The 18,454-nt window shown below is 39.2% G+C and overlaps 1 protein-coding gene across 3 annotated transcripts in view; it reads left to right on the top strand.

Annotated features, from left to right (window-relative positions):
* GLIS3 (GLIS family zinc finger 3) overlaps window positions 1–18,454 on the top strand; it is a 507,521-nt gene that overhangs the window by 415,639 nt on the left and 73,428 nt on the right. For all 3 annotated transcript variants that reach the window (XM_010860704.1, XM_010860705.1, XM_010860703.1), the window contains one exon: window positions 11,536–11,677. In XM_010860704.1, the coding sequence (XP_010859006.1) occupies window positions 11,536–11,677 (142 nt within the window). The remainder of the gene's footprint in view (window positions 1–11,535; window positions 11,678–18,454) is intronic.

Raw genomic sequence — 18,454 nt, 5'->3', positions numbered from 1 at the left:
GGAAGGAATGATGCTAAAGCTGAAGCTCCAGTACTTTGGCCACCTCATGCGAAGAGTTGACTCATTGGAAAAGACTCTGATGCTGGGAGGGATTGGGGGCAAGAGGAGAAGGGGACGACAGAGGATGAGATGGCTGGATGGCATCACTGACTCGATGGACGTTGAGTCTGAGTTAACTCCGGGAGTTGGTGATGGACAGGGAGGCCTGGCGTGCTGTGATCCATAGGGTCGCAAAGAGTCGGACACGACTGAGCGACTGATCTGATCTGATTTAGGATAGCTAGATAGTTGTACACATTTTGGTAAATAGGACATCTATATAAGTATTAAAATCCTCCAGAGTATTCTGAAAATGTTTTGTTGTTGGTTTTGATTTCTAATATAATTGGATTTGAAAAAGTCCAACTAGAAAATTGAGTAAAAGCTAACTACAGTCTTCTACGATAGAATAATTTGAATAATATTCATTCTGCAAAAACTGTGCTAATATCTTCATTAAGGCACTGTTTGGCCCCAGACTGAGTTGATGTGGCTAAGCAATAACAAGTATCAGTCCTAACAATTATAATAGTTTTTCTTCTTGAGCAAAAAAAAATAATAATAACATTGTACTATGCTAGTCACTTCCTGTTGATCACCTTTTGTAATCCTATAATAACCCCATATTGTTGGTGTTATCACCACCATTCTACAGAGGATAGTTTGGAAGCCTTTCAAGGTTAAATATCTTGTCAAAGGCGATGTGTTAGTGGGTAGCAGAGATGAAGTTTGAACTTTTATCTACGTGACCCCAAAGTCTCCATTGTTTTTCCTTTGTCATATTGCTGTGTTATTGTATGATAATAATAAAGAGAAAAGTATCTAAAGTTGGATGGGAGAAAAAAGAAAATAAAGGTACATGTAATAGAGTGCTATAAATGTTTCCACACTGGATATTAATGGGAAAAAGTAAGAATAGAAATAGTAGTTAGCGTGTGTTAAACGTTGACTTATACCATTATTGGTGAAATAGCTTATTATCTCATGTTACCTGTTATCCCCAACAACAACCTTATAAATTACCCACATTGTACAGAGAAAACTGAGCTAAAGATATTTGTTTAACTACTTAATAGTTGTCTAACACTTCATAAGTAAGAAGCTCAAATCCAGGTAATTTTGGGTCCAGAGCCCATACTCTTATTTTTCACGACCCATATCATAAACTATTATTTAAGTGACTGTTAATGGCTTAGAGAGCTGTTAATGTCTGTTAATGTCAATACAGTATGGGCTATTTTCCAGAGATAACTCACTCTTGGATGGAAATTTAGAATCATCATTTAACATCATCTTTGATGTCAGAGAATATTTTCATTAAGTTTGTAAATGGCCCTGAAATGGGGATTGTGGTAACCAGCTGAGTGATAGAATCAAATGAAATGCAGCCAAGAGCTTCTGTGCCACCAAATGGCAATGGATCTTTAAAAAGCTAGCTTCTGAACATAAACAGCCGTCAGAAATAAAGAGCATCACATATGAAAAAAGATCTAAGAGTTTTACCCAATGGCAAGTTTTATTTGAGCTGCACTATAAGCTCTGCAAGGGCAGGGAACTAGGTTATTTTGGGCATGACTTTATCTTCTAGGCCTAGTATAGTTTGGGGAGCACAGTAAGGAATTCAGTAAATGGAATGAGTGAATGAGTGAATAGTATAACATGGATTTTAAGAAACGATTCTTTAGGTTGAATTGATAGAAGTGGAACATTTGGAACAAGGGATGTGTTTGTTCTATTATACTCTCTCCTGGTCAAACAGCTAGTTCACTGTATTAGTACTGGGATAGCATTTGCGCACTTAGCTACCAGTGAATTCAGTGTTAAGAGAAACTGGTGTGGTGAACGTAAGAACATGCTACACGAGAAAGCAGGGACTGACATTTTAGATGACTTCTGCATACCAAGCAGAGTTTCAAGAACTTTCTAAATATTATCTAATTTATTTCTTAAAGCAACCAAGATGGCTCAGTGATATCATCTTCATTTTACAGAAGGGAAACTACTCTCCGACAAGTGAATGTATCTGCCTTGGATCACTTGGTAGCTGAACCACAATTTGTCAGACTAAGAGACCAAAGCTCCTCCTACTTAACATTACTCTTATCTATATTAAAAACTAAAGATATTCAACCTGGAGGGAAAAAAAACAACTGCTAAGGAAGGACTGACAAAGAAACTAAATTACAGCCACTTTTAGGGCTGAAATTCTGTGATACTGCAGCATTTCGAGGCTTCTCATATATTAAAAGAAATATAAAGTAGACCATGAACAGAGTTATTCTATGTGGTCTGAGGGAAGAGGGGAAAAATAAATTCCAGTGAGTGGAAATTATGGGAGGCAGATTGCAGATCAACTTGAGGTAGACCTTCCTAATGACCAGACCTATTTAACAGTGGAGCGCAGTGAGTTGTAAGAAAGTGAGTTCCCTGTCTTTGAAGGGATTTAAGCAAAGGCTGAACTGCCACCATGATATGCAGTAAGTTGGCAGTTTGCTATCCTACATTTAAATTTAAATTAATTAAAATTAGGTTAAAATAAAATAAAGTTTGCTTCCTCAGTTGCACTAGCTACATTTCAAGTGTTTTTTAATCACTTGTGACTAATGCCTACAAACTAGTACTCTACAGAACTTTTCTATCATCCAAGAAAGTTCCTTTGGACAGCATTATTATAGCCCTGGTGCATAACATTTGTTCTTCTTACTCTGAAATTGTTTCATCAATCACCATTTTTTACTAGATAGCCAGTAATTATGTTGTATCTATATAGGAATTTATTTTTCATGTCTCTTATTGAGGCATATACCCTGGTATGTATATCTATTGAGATATTTTGGCATGTTCATGAAGACAAAATGTTTGGCCTCTTGAGTCAGTGTTCACCAAATAGGTACTTCCTATTATAGAAATGCAAGGTGTCCAGCTGGACTGTACCTCTTGTTCACGAAGAAGTTTCTTCTAATACTCTTTTTCTAAGTCTGCACTCTCATTTCTTTTCTTCTTTGCAAATTGGTCATTCCCAGAGGAAATGAGTTTGATAACAGATTGTTGGAGATTAATTACCTATGATATGCCAAAGCCACTTCATAAATGTCAGGGCTGAGGAAGCCCTTAGAGAGAGAATTTTTCGATTCAACTGGAAATTAATTGTAATTAATATAATAGGTTAATTCATTGTGATTATTTTTAAGCCTTTTGGTAATGAGTTAATTCCCCAGGATCCACATTGTTCAAAGTGTTATAGAGAATGCTTGATGAGAATGTTCTGGTACTAAACCTTAACCCTCTGAAAAAGAATCCTATTTGATTTTTCTTCTGGCTGAGTTTCTTCAGAAACATATTTTGGTGGCATTTGATTTCTGGAGAACAAAGGAGTCCCTGCAAGATGATGCATAAACATGCACAGCCCAGATAGAGGATGCTCATTGGAGAAAGGGAAAACAAAAGGCCTTTGATTGTACCTCTTTCTCTTTGGAAGTATGTCTTGCTTCAGAATAACAGAATGCCTTTGCTCTTGGAATAAAATGTAATGGAACCAAAAATTGAAGAATCTGGGCCTTTTTCCCTTTCCTAATTATTTCCACTTGACTCACTTAATCTTGGACGATTATTCAATCATATCTGAAATGAGAAAATGATGGGAGTAGAATTTCCGTCTCTTGTTTCAAGAGCTTATAAACATTAACAGAATAGTCTTGAATAAAAAAACAAATACAAATCACAATTGACGGTACCTTGTTTTTAGCTATTAGGAAAAATCCCTGCATTGTTAGGGAAGCAGCTCAAGTTACCAAATGCGGGAACCTTGTCAAGACTTGATGCGTGATTTCATTATTAACGTTGAAAAACTATCATTTAGAACAAATATTTCATAATGGGAGATTGTATGCAAGCTAAGGAGCCAGTTTGTTTACTTGTACCTGGATAGGCCAAGAAATTAAGCCCTAAAATGGGTCATTAATGATCAGGATTATTAACACTCAAAGATTCACAGGTTGGTTTCTGAGACTCAGAGATGTCTCTTTTCTTCCTAGTATGTCCGTGAACCTTACTACAGGTTTACAAAGAGAAAGTGTGAAAGAGTGAAAGTATTAGTCACTCAGTCGTCTCCTACTCTTTGAGACTGTAGCTCACCAGGCTCCTCTCTCCATGGGGTTGAACCTGGGTCTCCTGCACTGCAGGCAGATTCTTTACCATCTGAGCTACCAGGGAAGCCCCCTATGAAGAGAAGGACACATGCAATCCTAATAGGTTGCTGAGGGCTAGATCAGGACTGAGTATGAAATAAAACTCCTGATAGTTGGTACTATCTGAAATGAAAGCTAACTGCCAAGGTAAGGAAGTTGCCTGTTACCATAGGGAATCAAACAGAGTCTGAGAGCCATCTACTGGGGTTGCTATAGGGCAGTAGTACGTAAGACAGAGGTTTGGCCCTAGTGATGTCTGAGGTTCTTTTGAATGCTAATTATTCTTGTAAATTAGGGTTTTGTTTTTAATTTAGACTCCACAATTATGCTTTTAGTAACATCCATAATGCCCCAGGGGCTTCCCAGGTGGCACAGTGGTAAAGAATCCACCTGCCGATGCAGGAGATGCTAGAGACATGGGTTCAATCCCTGGGTCGGGAAGATCCCCTGAAGAAGGAAATGGCAACCCACTCCAGTATTCTTACCTGGAAATTTTCATGGACAGAAGAGCCTGGTGGGCTACAGTCCATGGAGTTGCAAAGAGTTGGACATGACTGAGCACACAGGAGAGATAATAACCCAGAACACCCTACTTTCATTAAACATATAGTTACTATACTATACCTGTGTGTGAGCAGAGCAGGAGCTGAAGAAAAGGAAACAGTATGTGTGTGTGAGCATCTATGAGTGCTGCTGATTGGCTCTCTGAATTCCTGAGACAAATAAAAAGGATTTGTGGGTATTTACTAAGTTGGGTGCTCCCAGAAGCAGACTGTGAGCCAAAGATCCAGGTGCCTGTGATTTGTTAAAGAACTGCTCCCAGGAGAATACAGGAGAGGCATGAAGGAAGGGGCTAAAGCTATAAACATGTACGACCCTACTGGGAGCTCTGGAGTATAATTGACACTTCAGAGTTTGTCCCACTTTGGCGCTAAGAAGCACTGGTTGATCATGCATTTGTGTATTGGTTGGGGGGGTGGGCGGTGTCTGTTAGCTGTAAAGTATGCAGAAGCTGGGGGGTGGGCACAGTAAAGTTAGGAGACAGGGCAATTCAGAGCTAATCCAAGGGATCAGAAGGGATCTGGGCAGAGCAGCAGCAGCCTTTCCCATATAGTAACTATGATCTGTACCTTTGGGGCTTCCCCGGTGGTGCTAGTGGTAAAGAACCCACCTGCCAATGCAGGAGAAAAAAGAGACATGGGTTCAATCCCTGGGTCGGGATGATCCCCTGGAGGAGGACATGGCAACCCATTCCAGTATTCTTGCCTGGAAAATCTCATAGACAGAGGAACCTGGCAGGCTACAGTTCATAGGGTCACACAGAGTCAGATACAACTGAAGTGGCTTAACATGCACACATTTGCTATATCTTTTAAAATTCTCCTTCAGGAGAGGTAATTAAGACATGACCAAGTGTGTTTTTTAAACACATCCACACACCACTAGAGATTGTAGCATCCTTTAGATAAAATATTGTGTCTCATTCTTACAAATCCAGTTGGCACTGAATGATTTACCCAGATGCTGGTCCCACCCTGCCAGGTGCCATGGGGTTTTGAAAGTTAGAAAGGCAGTCAGCTAACCAGGTCCTTGTGGACTTCATAATAGCGCAGACTAAACTCATAACAAGAAACAAAGCCTTAAACATATATCCGGTTGCAGGTTGTTGAGACCAGACTCTGCAGTTCTCCATATACCATGGGAGGCCCTGTGTGGGCTGACCTGGTCAGAGGGGGATTCATTCAGGAGGGAGCCATAAATTGGGTCTTAGAGAAATTCTACTGGGAGGAGGGAAAGCCATTCCAGGCAAAAGGAATGAACAGCATAATAAATGGGATGTTTCCAAGACAGCGAAACAGTGCTCTTGAGAGGAGCAAAGGGTTTTGTTGAGGCCTTGTAGAAATACCTATCTTTGGTATGTGGTGGAATCACATCACAGAAACTCTTCTTGCCTTCTTGTCTTTGCCTTTTGGGACTGGTGTCCCAAATGAAAGGAGGGGATATTTGTTTCTTGTATGTAAAGAACAGTAAAGGCTCAGTAAAGGGCATGTCCTTGCTGTCCTATAAGGGCAAGTATTAAACTGGGGTGCACATTTTTAACCCTTTTTATCGCCACAACAGTATAAAAATCCAAATTGTTCTCATGATATGAACTTCATGTAACCATTTATTATTAGGAGATCTGAAGGGAAACATAATGAGAAATGGTTACATGAGGCTCATGTTGTTGTTTTTCAGTTGCTAAGTCACGTCTGAGTCTTTGTGACCCTATAGACAGCAGCACGCCAGGCTTCCCTGTCCTTCACTATCTCCCGGAGCTTGCTCAAACTCATATCCATCAAGTTGGTGATACCATCCAACCAACTCATCCTCTGTCGCCCACTTCTCCTCCTGTCCTCAATCTTTCCCAGCATCAGGGTTTGTTTTTTTTTTTCCAACGAGTTTGCTCTCTCCATCATGTGGCCGAAGTATTGGAGCTTCAGCTTCAGCATCAGTCAGTCTTTCCAATGAATATTCAGTGTTGATTTCCTTTAGGATTGACTGGTTTGATCTCATTGCAGTCCAAGGGACTCTCAAGAGTCTTCTCTAGCACCACAATTCAAAAGCATCAATTCTTCAGGTCCAACTCTCACATACATACATGTCTACTGGAAAAACCATAGCTTTAAGTATATGGACCTTGGTTGGCAAAGTGATGTCTCTGCTTTTTAATATGCTGTCCAGGTCTGTCATGGTTTTTCTTCCAAGGAGCAAGCATCTTTTAATTTCATGGCTGCAGTCACCATTCACAGTGATTTTGGAGCCCAAGAAAATAAAATGAGGTTCATGTCATAAAGTCAGCTTGGTTTTTATAATCCCTTATTTCTGCAATTCATTTTCTCTTCTCATGACCAGAAAAGTCTCATCTCTTCTAATCGGCATTTTCTTAGAGCATCTTCTTATCAGGATTCCTGGTGGTTCCAAAAGTGTGGTTCCCAGACAACAACATCATCATGACCTGGGAACTTCACAGAAATGAACTGCAAACCCACTGAGTCATCAGTTCTGCAGTGGAGCGTAAAGGTGATTCTGATGCATGTCCAGGTTTGAGATTCACAGTTAGAGGCCATCCCCCATTGAAAAAGTTTCATGTCCAGGTTTGAGATTCACAGTTAGAGACCATCCCCCATTGAAAAAGTTTCCTCTGTCTTTTTTATATTCTTGAGAGCTAATAAGATACTGCTTTATATAAATAATTGGATTTCTCACTCCAAATATAAAACCATAATATAGATATATGGAAAGATAGCCTCTGTGTGCCATATAGATATATGGAAAGATAGCTCTGTGTGCCTCCTACCTTACTCATTTGATAATTCCTGGGTGGAGAATGTTTAAGAACCTTAAATGATCTGGAAGTCCTTTTCTTTGTCTAATAATCTGGGAGAGAGAGAAGGATACTAAACTTAAATACCATTACTGCATTTCTAAGCATATGGCCCTGCTTTGGAAATTTTGCATAAGGTCTTCAAGGACCTTAAGCAAAAAAAAAAAGAAAAAGTCCTTGAGGCTTGTTCAATTTAAGAAGCGCTTTGTAGAACCATGTCTAATCCCAGAGAAAACCAAATTAACTCTCACCACAAAGTTGTATGGAATCACACTCTTGGAAAACATGAATACTTGTTGTAGCTAGTGAAGAATTGCCTGCCTTTAACTCCAGAAGTAACCGTGGCCGTGAAATTCCTTGGAAAGACCTCATCAATACTCATGTCTGTAAAACCCTAGAGTAGTTGGTAATAGAAAGCAGAGAGATGTTCATGTCTACTCTTAGTAGAACATGTGGGCCCCAGATCACATTTTAACAATGAAAGATAAATTAGAAGTGATCACCAGAACTCATTCTAAGGCTTGATTTTTTTCCAGTTTTTCTTACGTGGCATGTGTTAGGTTAGTACCAAAATATCAAACATACCTTCCAAAGGCCCTGAGAGAGTTAGGCATTAACTCAGATAATCTTGGGCAGACATTCCAATGTGGCAAAGCTAAGGAGATTATAATTGTCTTGTTCACTACATGTGTTAAACGCTGCTTCCCTAAACTTAGGGTCGCTGTGCCATTTTCATATTCTTGGACTAAGAGCTGGACATGTGTTTGTCTCTTCATAAAGCTTTTTCAGTTCCAAGAAATACTGTTCTCTAAATAGTAACTTACTGATGTTTTGTATCTGTGTGTATGTTTTTCTTTCTGATCAGAGTCATTGTGCTGGCAACAACCAGCTCTCCACATGGGAAAGCCCATTTGTAGTATTTGTCAGTTTCATAGTGTAAATACTATCAATATGACGTCATTGCAAGTTTGGGAAAAGTAGACACAATCGGCATTCTTAGATTGGTGCAAGCCAGCTCCAGCATATCACTGGAATGTTTGGAAAACTGAGGAAAGAATAAAAAGAAAACAGAGGAAATAAATTCATGATACTGCCTTGAGGACAAAAACAATTTTTAATATTGAATTATATTTCCTTACAGTATTTTAGCTGTGTTTTAACATAATTGTTATCACTTTGTATACATAAGTTTGATTGGCCTTTGTATTCATGAATATCATCCTAATGGTTGCATAATATTCCATCAAATTGATGTAGCGTCATTTATCAGCTGTAATTAGGGCTTCCCTGGTGGCTTTGAAGGTAAAGAATTAGGGCTTCCCTGGTGGCTTAGAAGATTCGATCCCTGAGTTGGGAAGATCCCCTGGAGAAGGGAATGGCTACCCACCCCAGTATTCTTGCCCAAAGAATTCCATGGACAGAGGAGCTTGTCAGGCTACAGTCCATGGACTAGCAAAGAGTTGGACATGACTGAGTGACTGACACTTTCACTTTCTTAGACATTTAAGTAATTTTTCCTAATTTTTAATATTGCTATAAATAGTGCTGTGTCTCGAGGAAGGCAATGGCACCCCACTCCAGTACTCTTGCCTGGAAAATCCCAGGGACGGAGGAGCCTGGGAAGCTGCAGTCCATGGGGTCGCTGAGGGTCGGACATGACTGAGCAACTTCACTTTCACTCACTTTCACTTTTCACTTTCATGCATTGGAGAAGGAAATGGCAACCCACTCCAGTGTTCTTGCCTGGAGAATCCCAGGGACGGGGGAGCCTGGTGGGCTGCCGTCTATGGGGTCGCACAGAGTCGGACACGACTGAAGCGACTTAGCAGCAGCAGCAGCAGCAGCAGTGCTGTGTCTCACTAGAATGGTGAATATAAAGAATATAAATCTTTGTTCACTTTTCTGGCTATTTCCTTAAGAAATTCTAAGAACAAATAATTTCAATTATGAGTCTTAAGAAAGTAATCATCCAAATCATGTGGAAAGTTTGTAACAATGTACACTCCAACCAACAGTGTTTTAGGATGCTTCTCTCACTCTACCTTCACTACAACTACCTCTTTTGTAAAGTTTTGATAATTTGATAAATTTTTTAAAAGTTATAGCATTGCATTTATTTCTTTGCAATTGTGCTGAATATTTTTTAGGTTTATTTTCATTTTTGTTTCTCTTTTTTTAAAATTTTTGTTCATGTGAAGTGCTGCACAGTGAATTGGTCCCTTCCCAGGAGATCCTGCTGTCTACTTCCTCCCTCACTCATTTGATAATTTCTAGACTGGGTGTGTTTCGAAGCTTTAAATGATGTGGGAGGCCCTTTTCTAATCTACTCATCTGAGAGGAAGAAAGAGAGGGACACTAAGCCTGTTCCCTCTTTCCCCCACTTATACCTCGGCTTTTTCCTGTTTCTCTACTCCGGGCCCAAGACTCCCTCCACTCCTGCCTTACTGTTCGTCACATAATCCAGACACACCACAGGGCAAGCAAGTTCTTCCTCCATACGTCTGCAGGGCTCACTCCCTCACTTCTCTCAAGGCTTTTTGCCAGTGCCATCTCCAATAGACTTTCTCTGACCCCCCTATCTCAGGTTACCATCACTTGTCTCTAACTCATTGTATTTCTTCTATCACTCTTCTCTATAGCATTTCTCAGTATCTGCTGTGTTATATATTCCATTTGTTCATCATCTGCTTCCCCTCTAGAGTGTAAGTTCCATAAGACAGTATCTCTAGAGCCTAGAGAGTGTCTGCTGCTGCTGCTGCTAAGTCGCTTCAGTCGTGTCCGACTCTGTGCAACCCCATAGACGGCAGCCCACCAGGCTCCCCCGTCCCTGGGATTCTCCAGGCAAGAACACTGGAGTGGGTTGCCGTTTCCTTCTCCAATGCATGAAAGTGAAAAGTCAAAGTGAAGTCGCTCAGTTGTGTCTGACTCTTAGCGACCCCATGGACTGCAGCCTCCCAGGCTCCTCCGTCCGTGGGATTTTCCAGGCAAGAGTACTGGAGTGGGGTGCCATTGCCTTCTCCGAGAGAGTGTCTAATGCTCATTAAATAATTGTTGAATGAGTAAGTATACTCAAGTCCTATATCTAAAGGGTTAGTTTTATCTTGATGAAGGCAAAATCAACTTATATATTCCCTTTAAACAGAGAATATATATGTTTAAAGAGGACAGAAGATGATAACTATTTGTAATATCTGTGACAAATATATGTCTAGATTTTTAAAGATATTATGTTTTTAGACAAACAGAGGTTGGTATTTTTATATAACTAAATCTTCCATTGTGATTTTTTTCCATTCAGATTACACTTACAAAATTCTTTTTCATAAATAAATCACATAACTTTGTATCTATACTTTATTCTGATATTTTATGACTCTTTAATATATAAAGAATTTATTGTGTTATTGTGATAAAATGAAGTCTAATTTTTTTATGTACCTTACTGTTGGGATAGTTTATTGCTTGTAATGACGTTGGTTTTTCTTGTTATCATGTTCCAAAAAATCTATAGGTGTCAAATCTCAGTGGGCATTCTTAATTATCTCTAAGATATTTTCATCTTATTTTATCTCTGTATTTTAAAAACACTTTACAATATGGACTAAATATACTTGAGTTTGTTTTTGATATCACTACAAGTTCTGATTAGATACAGAGCAAATCAAAGAAAACATAATAGGAAGTTGGTTCCCAGAAGTGGAAATATCAAGGCCTGAAGTACAATCTGCCTCTAGCCACATTTTTCCTGAAACACCTGCCAGGTGTTATTAGAATTGGAAAGCTGACCCTTGTATTGACTCTCTAAGTCCAGTGCCTAACCTGTAGTTGTTACTTGATAAATATTTGTGCATGAACCTTAGGGCATGATATCCTTTCCAGAAAAAAGTATTCTGAGGAATAGCCTTCCTTTTCCATCTGTCTTCTGTTTTCTCCTTCTCTTAGCTGCGGTCCAGTGCAGAGCTCCATTCCGACCTGCTCACAGACTGCCTCACGGTGCAGCCCCTGCAGCCCTCCACCTCCCCAAGAGACGCTGTCGATAGGGCGGTGGGATGTTCCCCAGAGCCCGGGCCTGACCTCTATCCAGGTAATATCAGCAAATTCAGCAAAGGCAGACCCAACCACATCAACTGTCCTTGTCTAGGCCCTTGACTCTGGTTAAAGGGAATGCATATATGAAAATGCTTCTAAGATCGTCTGTATTTATCAGTAAACTGCAATTTATCCCCCTCCTGTCCTTCCCATCTGATTTGTCAGCAGACTGTTTCTTCTCATAAAGAAACAAAGTAAAATAATACATTAGCTCTTCTAGTCCTGGCTTTCTGCCAAAAGTTCAATGTACCCAACCCTCCCAGGTATCTTAAATTTATTAACTTTATTGAGACTCAAAGGAAGTCTTTCCCCCTTAAGCAGGTAACAGGCTGCCTGTGGATTTCTTAATGGAGCAGTCATTGTTGTCTTTGCATTGCAAAAGGAAGCCAGTCCCATATCTCTCAGAAAAAAAAATCACATCAGTAAATCAATTTGTAAGAATGTCCATTAGTGTTTGTCAACCATTGGGGGCGGAGGGATAGGATGGCACTCCCAGAATAGCTTCCTTCTGCCTAGGTTTGAATAATAGATGACTCTATATTTAGAAAAATGTTATGTATGCAGTGAAAAATGAGAAAGGATTATTATTCAATAAGGATATTTTTTTTTTTTTTCATTTACTTTGTTAGCCTGGGCTTTTGTGCATTTTCCACTCTGTATAATAGTGATGTGCTGGTACAAACATGGTTGGTTATAGTCTTCATATATGGAAAGCTCTTACTGTGCTTCATATGCTATGAATATGAAAGCAAAAATCCCACAACTCCACACTCCAGACAATGGGAATTTTCTGTTTTCTGTGAATTATAAATTCTACTCCCACCCCATCTGGTTCCAGCGCCAGGTTTTGGCAGCAGATTGCTTTTTCTTTTTAAACATACTAATAAGCCATAAAGAATGAAGGATTTACTGATGCATAACAGTGGAACAGGAGAAAGCCATGCTTGTATAACTTTTTAAATTTGACAGTTCTCAACTGATCCAAAGGCACAGGAAAGAGTATTAAGCAAATGTTGTAAGAGGGCCAGTCATCAAGACATCCCATATATGCAACGTTGTCCCAATGTTGGTGGCCCTTTATCAGTTGCTTTGGGTACTTACTCTTGGAGAAAACAAAGCCTTAGCTTTTGAGACCATAAGAGATTAGATGAAAGGTTATTTGAAAGGCTGACCAAGTCTGACAAAGGTTTTGAGTGCAGGTACACACATGAAATATGCCAGTGTACAATGTTATCAACACTCAAATATTTTGTATTAGATATATACATGAAAAAGCATGACTAGCTTTTGTTTGCACATATGTCTGTTTGATTTGCCAAACATTTGATATATGAACATTTATTCTCACACATTAAATTACAATCAGTTTGAAATAGCCTTTAGGCTATATCCCTACTTATTCAGTCCATAAATCCATAATCTTATTAAATACCTGGAACCCAACAATTAAAGAGACAAAATTAAACAGAAATCAATTGAAAAATGGCCCAACATCCAATATAAATAGTTTATGGTGAGGGGCTAGCCTTGTTGAGTTTAGGCCTCCTGGAAATGGGTTTGGGAAGCCATGCTATCTTTGTCTATGAAAAGCATTAGTACCTTTGCTGTATGTGGCATGCAGTATATGACTCACTTTCAAAACTCAGGAGTCACATTTATCTTGTGTGGTTTTGGATGTCTGGTAGTATTGTTAAAGCTTTTTAAAATGGCTCTGTCATTCCAAACAGAATTCCTCTTTTTGTTTGTGATGCTTTTCTGCATTTGATCTTCAAAAAGAGCTCTTAGTTTTGAGCCTCTAACTGTGGCAGGCGAGCTGCCAGAGTGGACAAGGAGCCTAGGTTACCACAGCGTCAACAGAGCATCTTCACAATGACTCAGATTTTCTATGACTCTGGGAATATTGGGAACAGGCAGAGGGCCATCTTGCTTAACTTTGTTCCTAGAATTTTACTTCTCCAGTTAGCTTATAGCTATGAAAGTTTATCTGCCCTGCTTCTTTCTTTATTCCTGCTTCCCTCAGATTCTATTTTACTTTCTTTGTTCTTGACTTAAAAAAAAAAAAACTGATTATATTCTGTGTTTTGCTGAGAAGGCAACAAACCCAGAGCAGAACAAGGCAAGTGGAAAAACTAAATCACAAAAATCTGAAGCCTTCCTTTTATAGTTCTAGAAATTTACTTGCCAGGAGTGTATGTTCACACCAGTTTCAAACCTATGCTAAAGATCTATGGAAAGAAGACAAATAGCAAAAAAATACCAAAGGAAAAGGAAACTGTTCATCAATTAGTTCAATGTAAAATCTGAAATGTTAAGATATTTTGATGAAGATTAAGACTTGGTTAAATGGCAAAGGGATTTGGAGTTATTCCCTTAACATTCTATTACACAAAATCAAGAAAACATTTTTTAAAGATTATCAAGAACATATACCTATAAGTGCTAATAAATTGATTTATCATAAAATATTTTGATGGAAACCTGTTGAGTGTATATGGGCAAGGGATCAAAATAGTTTAGCATGAACATCATGATTTTTTAGAAGCCACAATGTCTGGGGACTTGTGGTTTGAAGAAATCATGGTTTTGAAATGGAAATTTTTAGTGGCTAGTAGAGAATGATTTATAAGATTCCAAGACAGGAGTAGTTTGCAGAGCATTAAGGTGAACAGGGAAGATGGCAGTTATGATACATACAAGTCTTGCAAGTTTCCTAACATATTGGCTTCCCTTATTGAAACAAACTTTTCAGTTGATAAGACTAAGTTTGATTGGAAAGGATTGCACAGTAAGACTTTTATTTCTTTGGAAGACAATATTGCCCCAGGTTAAAGCAGCCAAAAAATCACTTGAGGCCACACTGAGAAAGATTTTAAATTGAATTGTTTACTTGTCTTCTATTCTGAAAATCCCAGGGCTCCCCAGGCCTGCTCCTGGGTTAACGTGAGATTAATTTTGTGATCTAACAGGGAGGCCAGGGCAGTGATGAGTAATTCTCAAGGATGGCTCCTTATATTTCTGTGCTTTTGTTCAGAAGTTCTGTAACCCAGATAGATAAAGCCCCAGGCCAGCCTGTAAATTTAGGTGGTTTATGTGGTAATCTGAGGGAGAAGTATTTTATAGCCAGTAGATCAAGGTGTGAATGCCACATTCAAGGCTAAATGCCTGTGTAGATCTTCTCATCAGCTCCCTCAGTGAACTAATAAAGTAGATAAGCCTACAGTTAGTGAGTCCTCAATATCATGGACAGCCTGGACCACTGCCTGGTCTTGGCGAGAGTCCATTCACGAATAAAACATGCTCTGTGGAAGAAGATCTGTCCTATGAGTGATTGTAAAAATTACAGCTCCCTCCAAACTAAAATTGTGCTATAGACTCAATAAAACATGGTCTTTGCAAATGCCATTAACCTGAAAACATCATAGAGGCCAGTGTGCTTGTCATATTTGAGTCCCACAGTCCACCCATTAGGTGAAGAGCTAATACAACTGAACCAGGAAATCTACAAGAATGAGGGGATTTTATTGATACTACTTCTATTGGATTATTAAATATTTATGTTTTAGAGCCTATAAGTCCTATTGAATTATCCCAATTTTGAATGTAACTTTATAGATTTTTCAGGAGAAAAAGCAAATGTTCAGATATTATAGGGGACTACAGGAGGAAAATACAAGAGTTTCTTAGTGCAGAAATTTCTGAAGTCATAGCAGTTGATCCTCCATATTTGCAGATGCAGAATTTGAGGATACTGAAGGACTTCAGCATCCAGGGATTTTGGTATTTGTGGGGGTCCTGGAACCAATCCCCAAAGATGCTGAGGATACAGTCCCTTCCCTTCTTGGAGTACTGAAAAAATGAAGGCTTCTCTCTTGCAATACCATCACTTTTTGTAATAACTAGTACCATATTAAATCCATAGAGTATTTAGCATACTTCATGAAATAGTTAAGGTTTCATTTTAATGTAATGTTATGGCATATGTCTTAATGCATTTTCTACATTCTTGAGTTGAGGATATTTGCTATCTTGGGACAGCTTGCAGAGTTGTAGGGGCTAGAAATAGTTTTATATAAATGTGCCTCATATCGTCTAGTCTCAAAAAGTGGTTGTTAGGTCAAGGACTTTATTAGAAGTGTTCCCAATAGGTTAAACTTTATAGGAGAATTGTGAAGATCAAATAACATGATCTATATACAAGTCCTTAAGAAGCATATTGCTTTATAAAAAATGCAATAGTTATTACTTGCATTATCTCAAAAGCACTCCTTTGCTTAGAAGTGACAAGAGTTGAAGAAAGGACAGAACTATTGGGAATTGGTGTTGGAGCAACACTAATGGCCCAGTACCAAGAAGGAGGTAGATGCTGGGGTTAGAAAGGATTTAAAGGGAAACATTCAGCAGTAAAGTCACTGGCAAGTCTCTGTGATGTTACTCTGAACTGCTGTCAAAATCTTGCATTGTTTTTGTAACACCTCTTGGGTCTGTGGTTCGTCCACAGATTGCATTGACTCCACTGAGGGTAGGCTCAAGCCTCATCCTTCTGTGTTGTAGGCCCTGATAGCTTCAATTTCCAGCTTTGGTCCCCTGCTCCTGAGCTTGTCCTTTAGTACATGTCACATCACCTGAAAGACCTATGAAAATAGACTGCTGGGTTCCACCCCCAGAATTTCTGATTTAGTAGGTCTAAGTGAGTCACAAGAACTAGATTTTTTCGTTTTCCTAGCAAGTTCTCAGGCGACACTAGGTGCTACTTGTCCAGGGACCATACTTTGAAAGCCATTGTTCTGTATCATAAAGTGTAGGAATTTGACTTCTATCAAAGCATGATCTGAATTTTGACTGGTGGGAGTTACAATAAGAATTGCCCCTAATTAACTGGATGAGAGGAATCTTTTCACAATGTATACATGTAGCTAATTACCATGATGTACACTTTAAATAGCTTACAATTTTACATATCAATTATACCTCAGTGAAGCTGAAATTTAAAAAGTACTAAAAAAATGAAGCGAATTTATCGTGTGAAAACTGTGATAGAAACCTGTCCACAAAAGGTGATTTTATGATATCGCTGACATGCTGTGTATTTATAATGATAAGTGGGATAATGCTACTCTGGTACTTACAGTTAAATAATTACAAAGATAATAAAACTGAGTCAAATAGTGGGGGGAAATTACCCTGTAGTATCTATTTCTGTTGCTTATTACAGAGACCCTATAGGTAGATATTGTGTGTCCTCCCACACCAGAACTATAATTGTACTGCTCATATTTTGGTTAAGAATGAGATCTTATAACCACCCAACTGAAGAAAATTAAATTCTGATTCCCAGCCAGCACAGGGCACATTTGTATGTATGCAGCTAAAATTAATGACTGTATGTTTGCAGGCCACCTAATTTGGTGCTTTAGTTTTCCATATCTGCTTATTCCCTTGTCTTCATGTTGCTTTTCCATGCAAGATTAAGCTGAATTATTTGGTTTTATAATATGCACAGGTTTTTGCTGTAAAAATATTTTTGTGAGTGGACAAAAACAATTCCATACCCTTTAGGGAGGTGGAGAAGGTAGTGAAGCTGGATGATTGTATCAACAGTTGTGTTCTCACTGGGTAAAGCCTAGGATTGTCTTTATACTATTATTTCTCCTATCTCTCATGTTATTTTATTTTGTTGGCATTCACATGGGGTGTGGGAAGGAAAGGTTGGCCCTACTTCGTAGCATACCCCAACCAAGTCTTAGGAGGTAGATGGATGGCAAGATGGAGAATTCAGGATAGAATTTTGGAATGAGGAGCTAGTAGCTTCTGTGATTAGGATGCTTTGGGCCAAACTTTAGGGTCCGCAGTTTTGCCTTTCTGCTCCAACTGAATTTACCTTCCAAGGAAAGAGAGACGAGGAAGAGGTAGTTATATCTCTTTCACGTGAAGAATAAAGAAAAAAGAAAGTGGACATTTTCAAGGTGTTTGTAGTCACGGTGAAATTTCTTTCTTTTTTTTTTTAACATTTGTTAGAGCACTGAAAATAAATGTTAAGAAGAGCATAAAACCCCGAAGTGAAGGCCATCACTGCATTAGCTCAATATTACTTGTCATGTTTTGCTATTAACGGTAATAAGGGAGTATATTGCAGGCATTGTATAAAAAGGATATGTGGAATTGACCCATTCTGAGCCACCAACAGCACTGACTCCAAAGACTGGCTTATATGAAGTGTCTTCCTCCATATTGTCAGAGGATTATCTGCCCGTTCAGGTGCCCTGGCCACATCTTGAACCATTAATGCTTCTCTAACAGTAACCGTTGATTCATTGGAAGTTACAGCTGCCTTCTTGGGGCCTTAATTTTCCTACCTGAGTTTCAAGGCTGCTCTAGATTCACTTTCATGACATTGTTTCTAGTTGCTGTCTGAGTTTTGCTTCTTGGACTCCAATCATGTTCTTTCCTAGTGAACTTAGCTGCTCGTATCTGGCTTCTACTCTGACTCTCATCATCTCTGATTTCAGAGTTGAATTCCTACCTCACTTCAGTTCAGTTCAGTTGCTCAGTCGCGTCTGACTCTTTGCGACCCCATGAATCGCTGCACGCCAGGCCTCCCTGTCCATCACCAACTCCCGGAGTTCACCCAGACTCACGTCCATCGAGTCAGTGATGCCATCCAGCCATCTCATCCTCTGTCATCCCCTTCTCCTCTTGCCCCCAATCCCTCCCAGCATCAGAGTCTTTTCCAATGAGTCAACTCTTCGCATGAGGTGGCCAAAGTACTGGAGCT

The sequence above is a fragment of the Bison bison genome, unplaced genomic scaffold (assembly GCF_000754665.1).
Source record: "Bison bison bison isolate TAMUID 2011002044 unplaced genomic scaffold, Bison_UMD1.0 scf7180017864469, whole genome shotgun sequence".
NCBI classification, from domain to species: Eukaryota; Metazoa; Chordata; class Mammalia; order Artiodactyla; family Bovidae; genus Bison; species Bison bison.
Note: the sequence above shows the minus strand (reverse complement) of the source record. Positions and strands in the feature narration are given on the sequence as shown.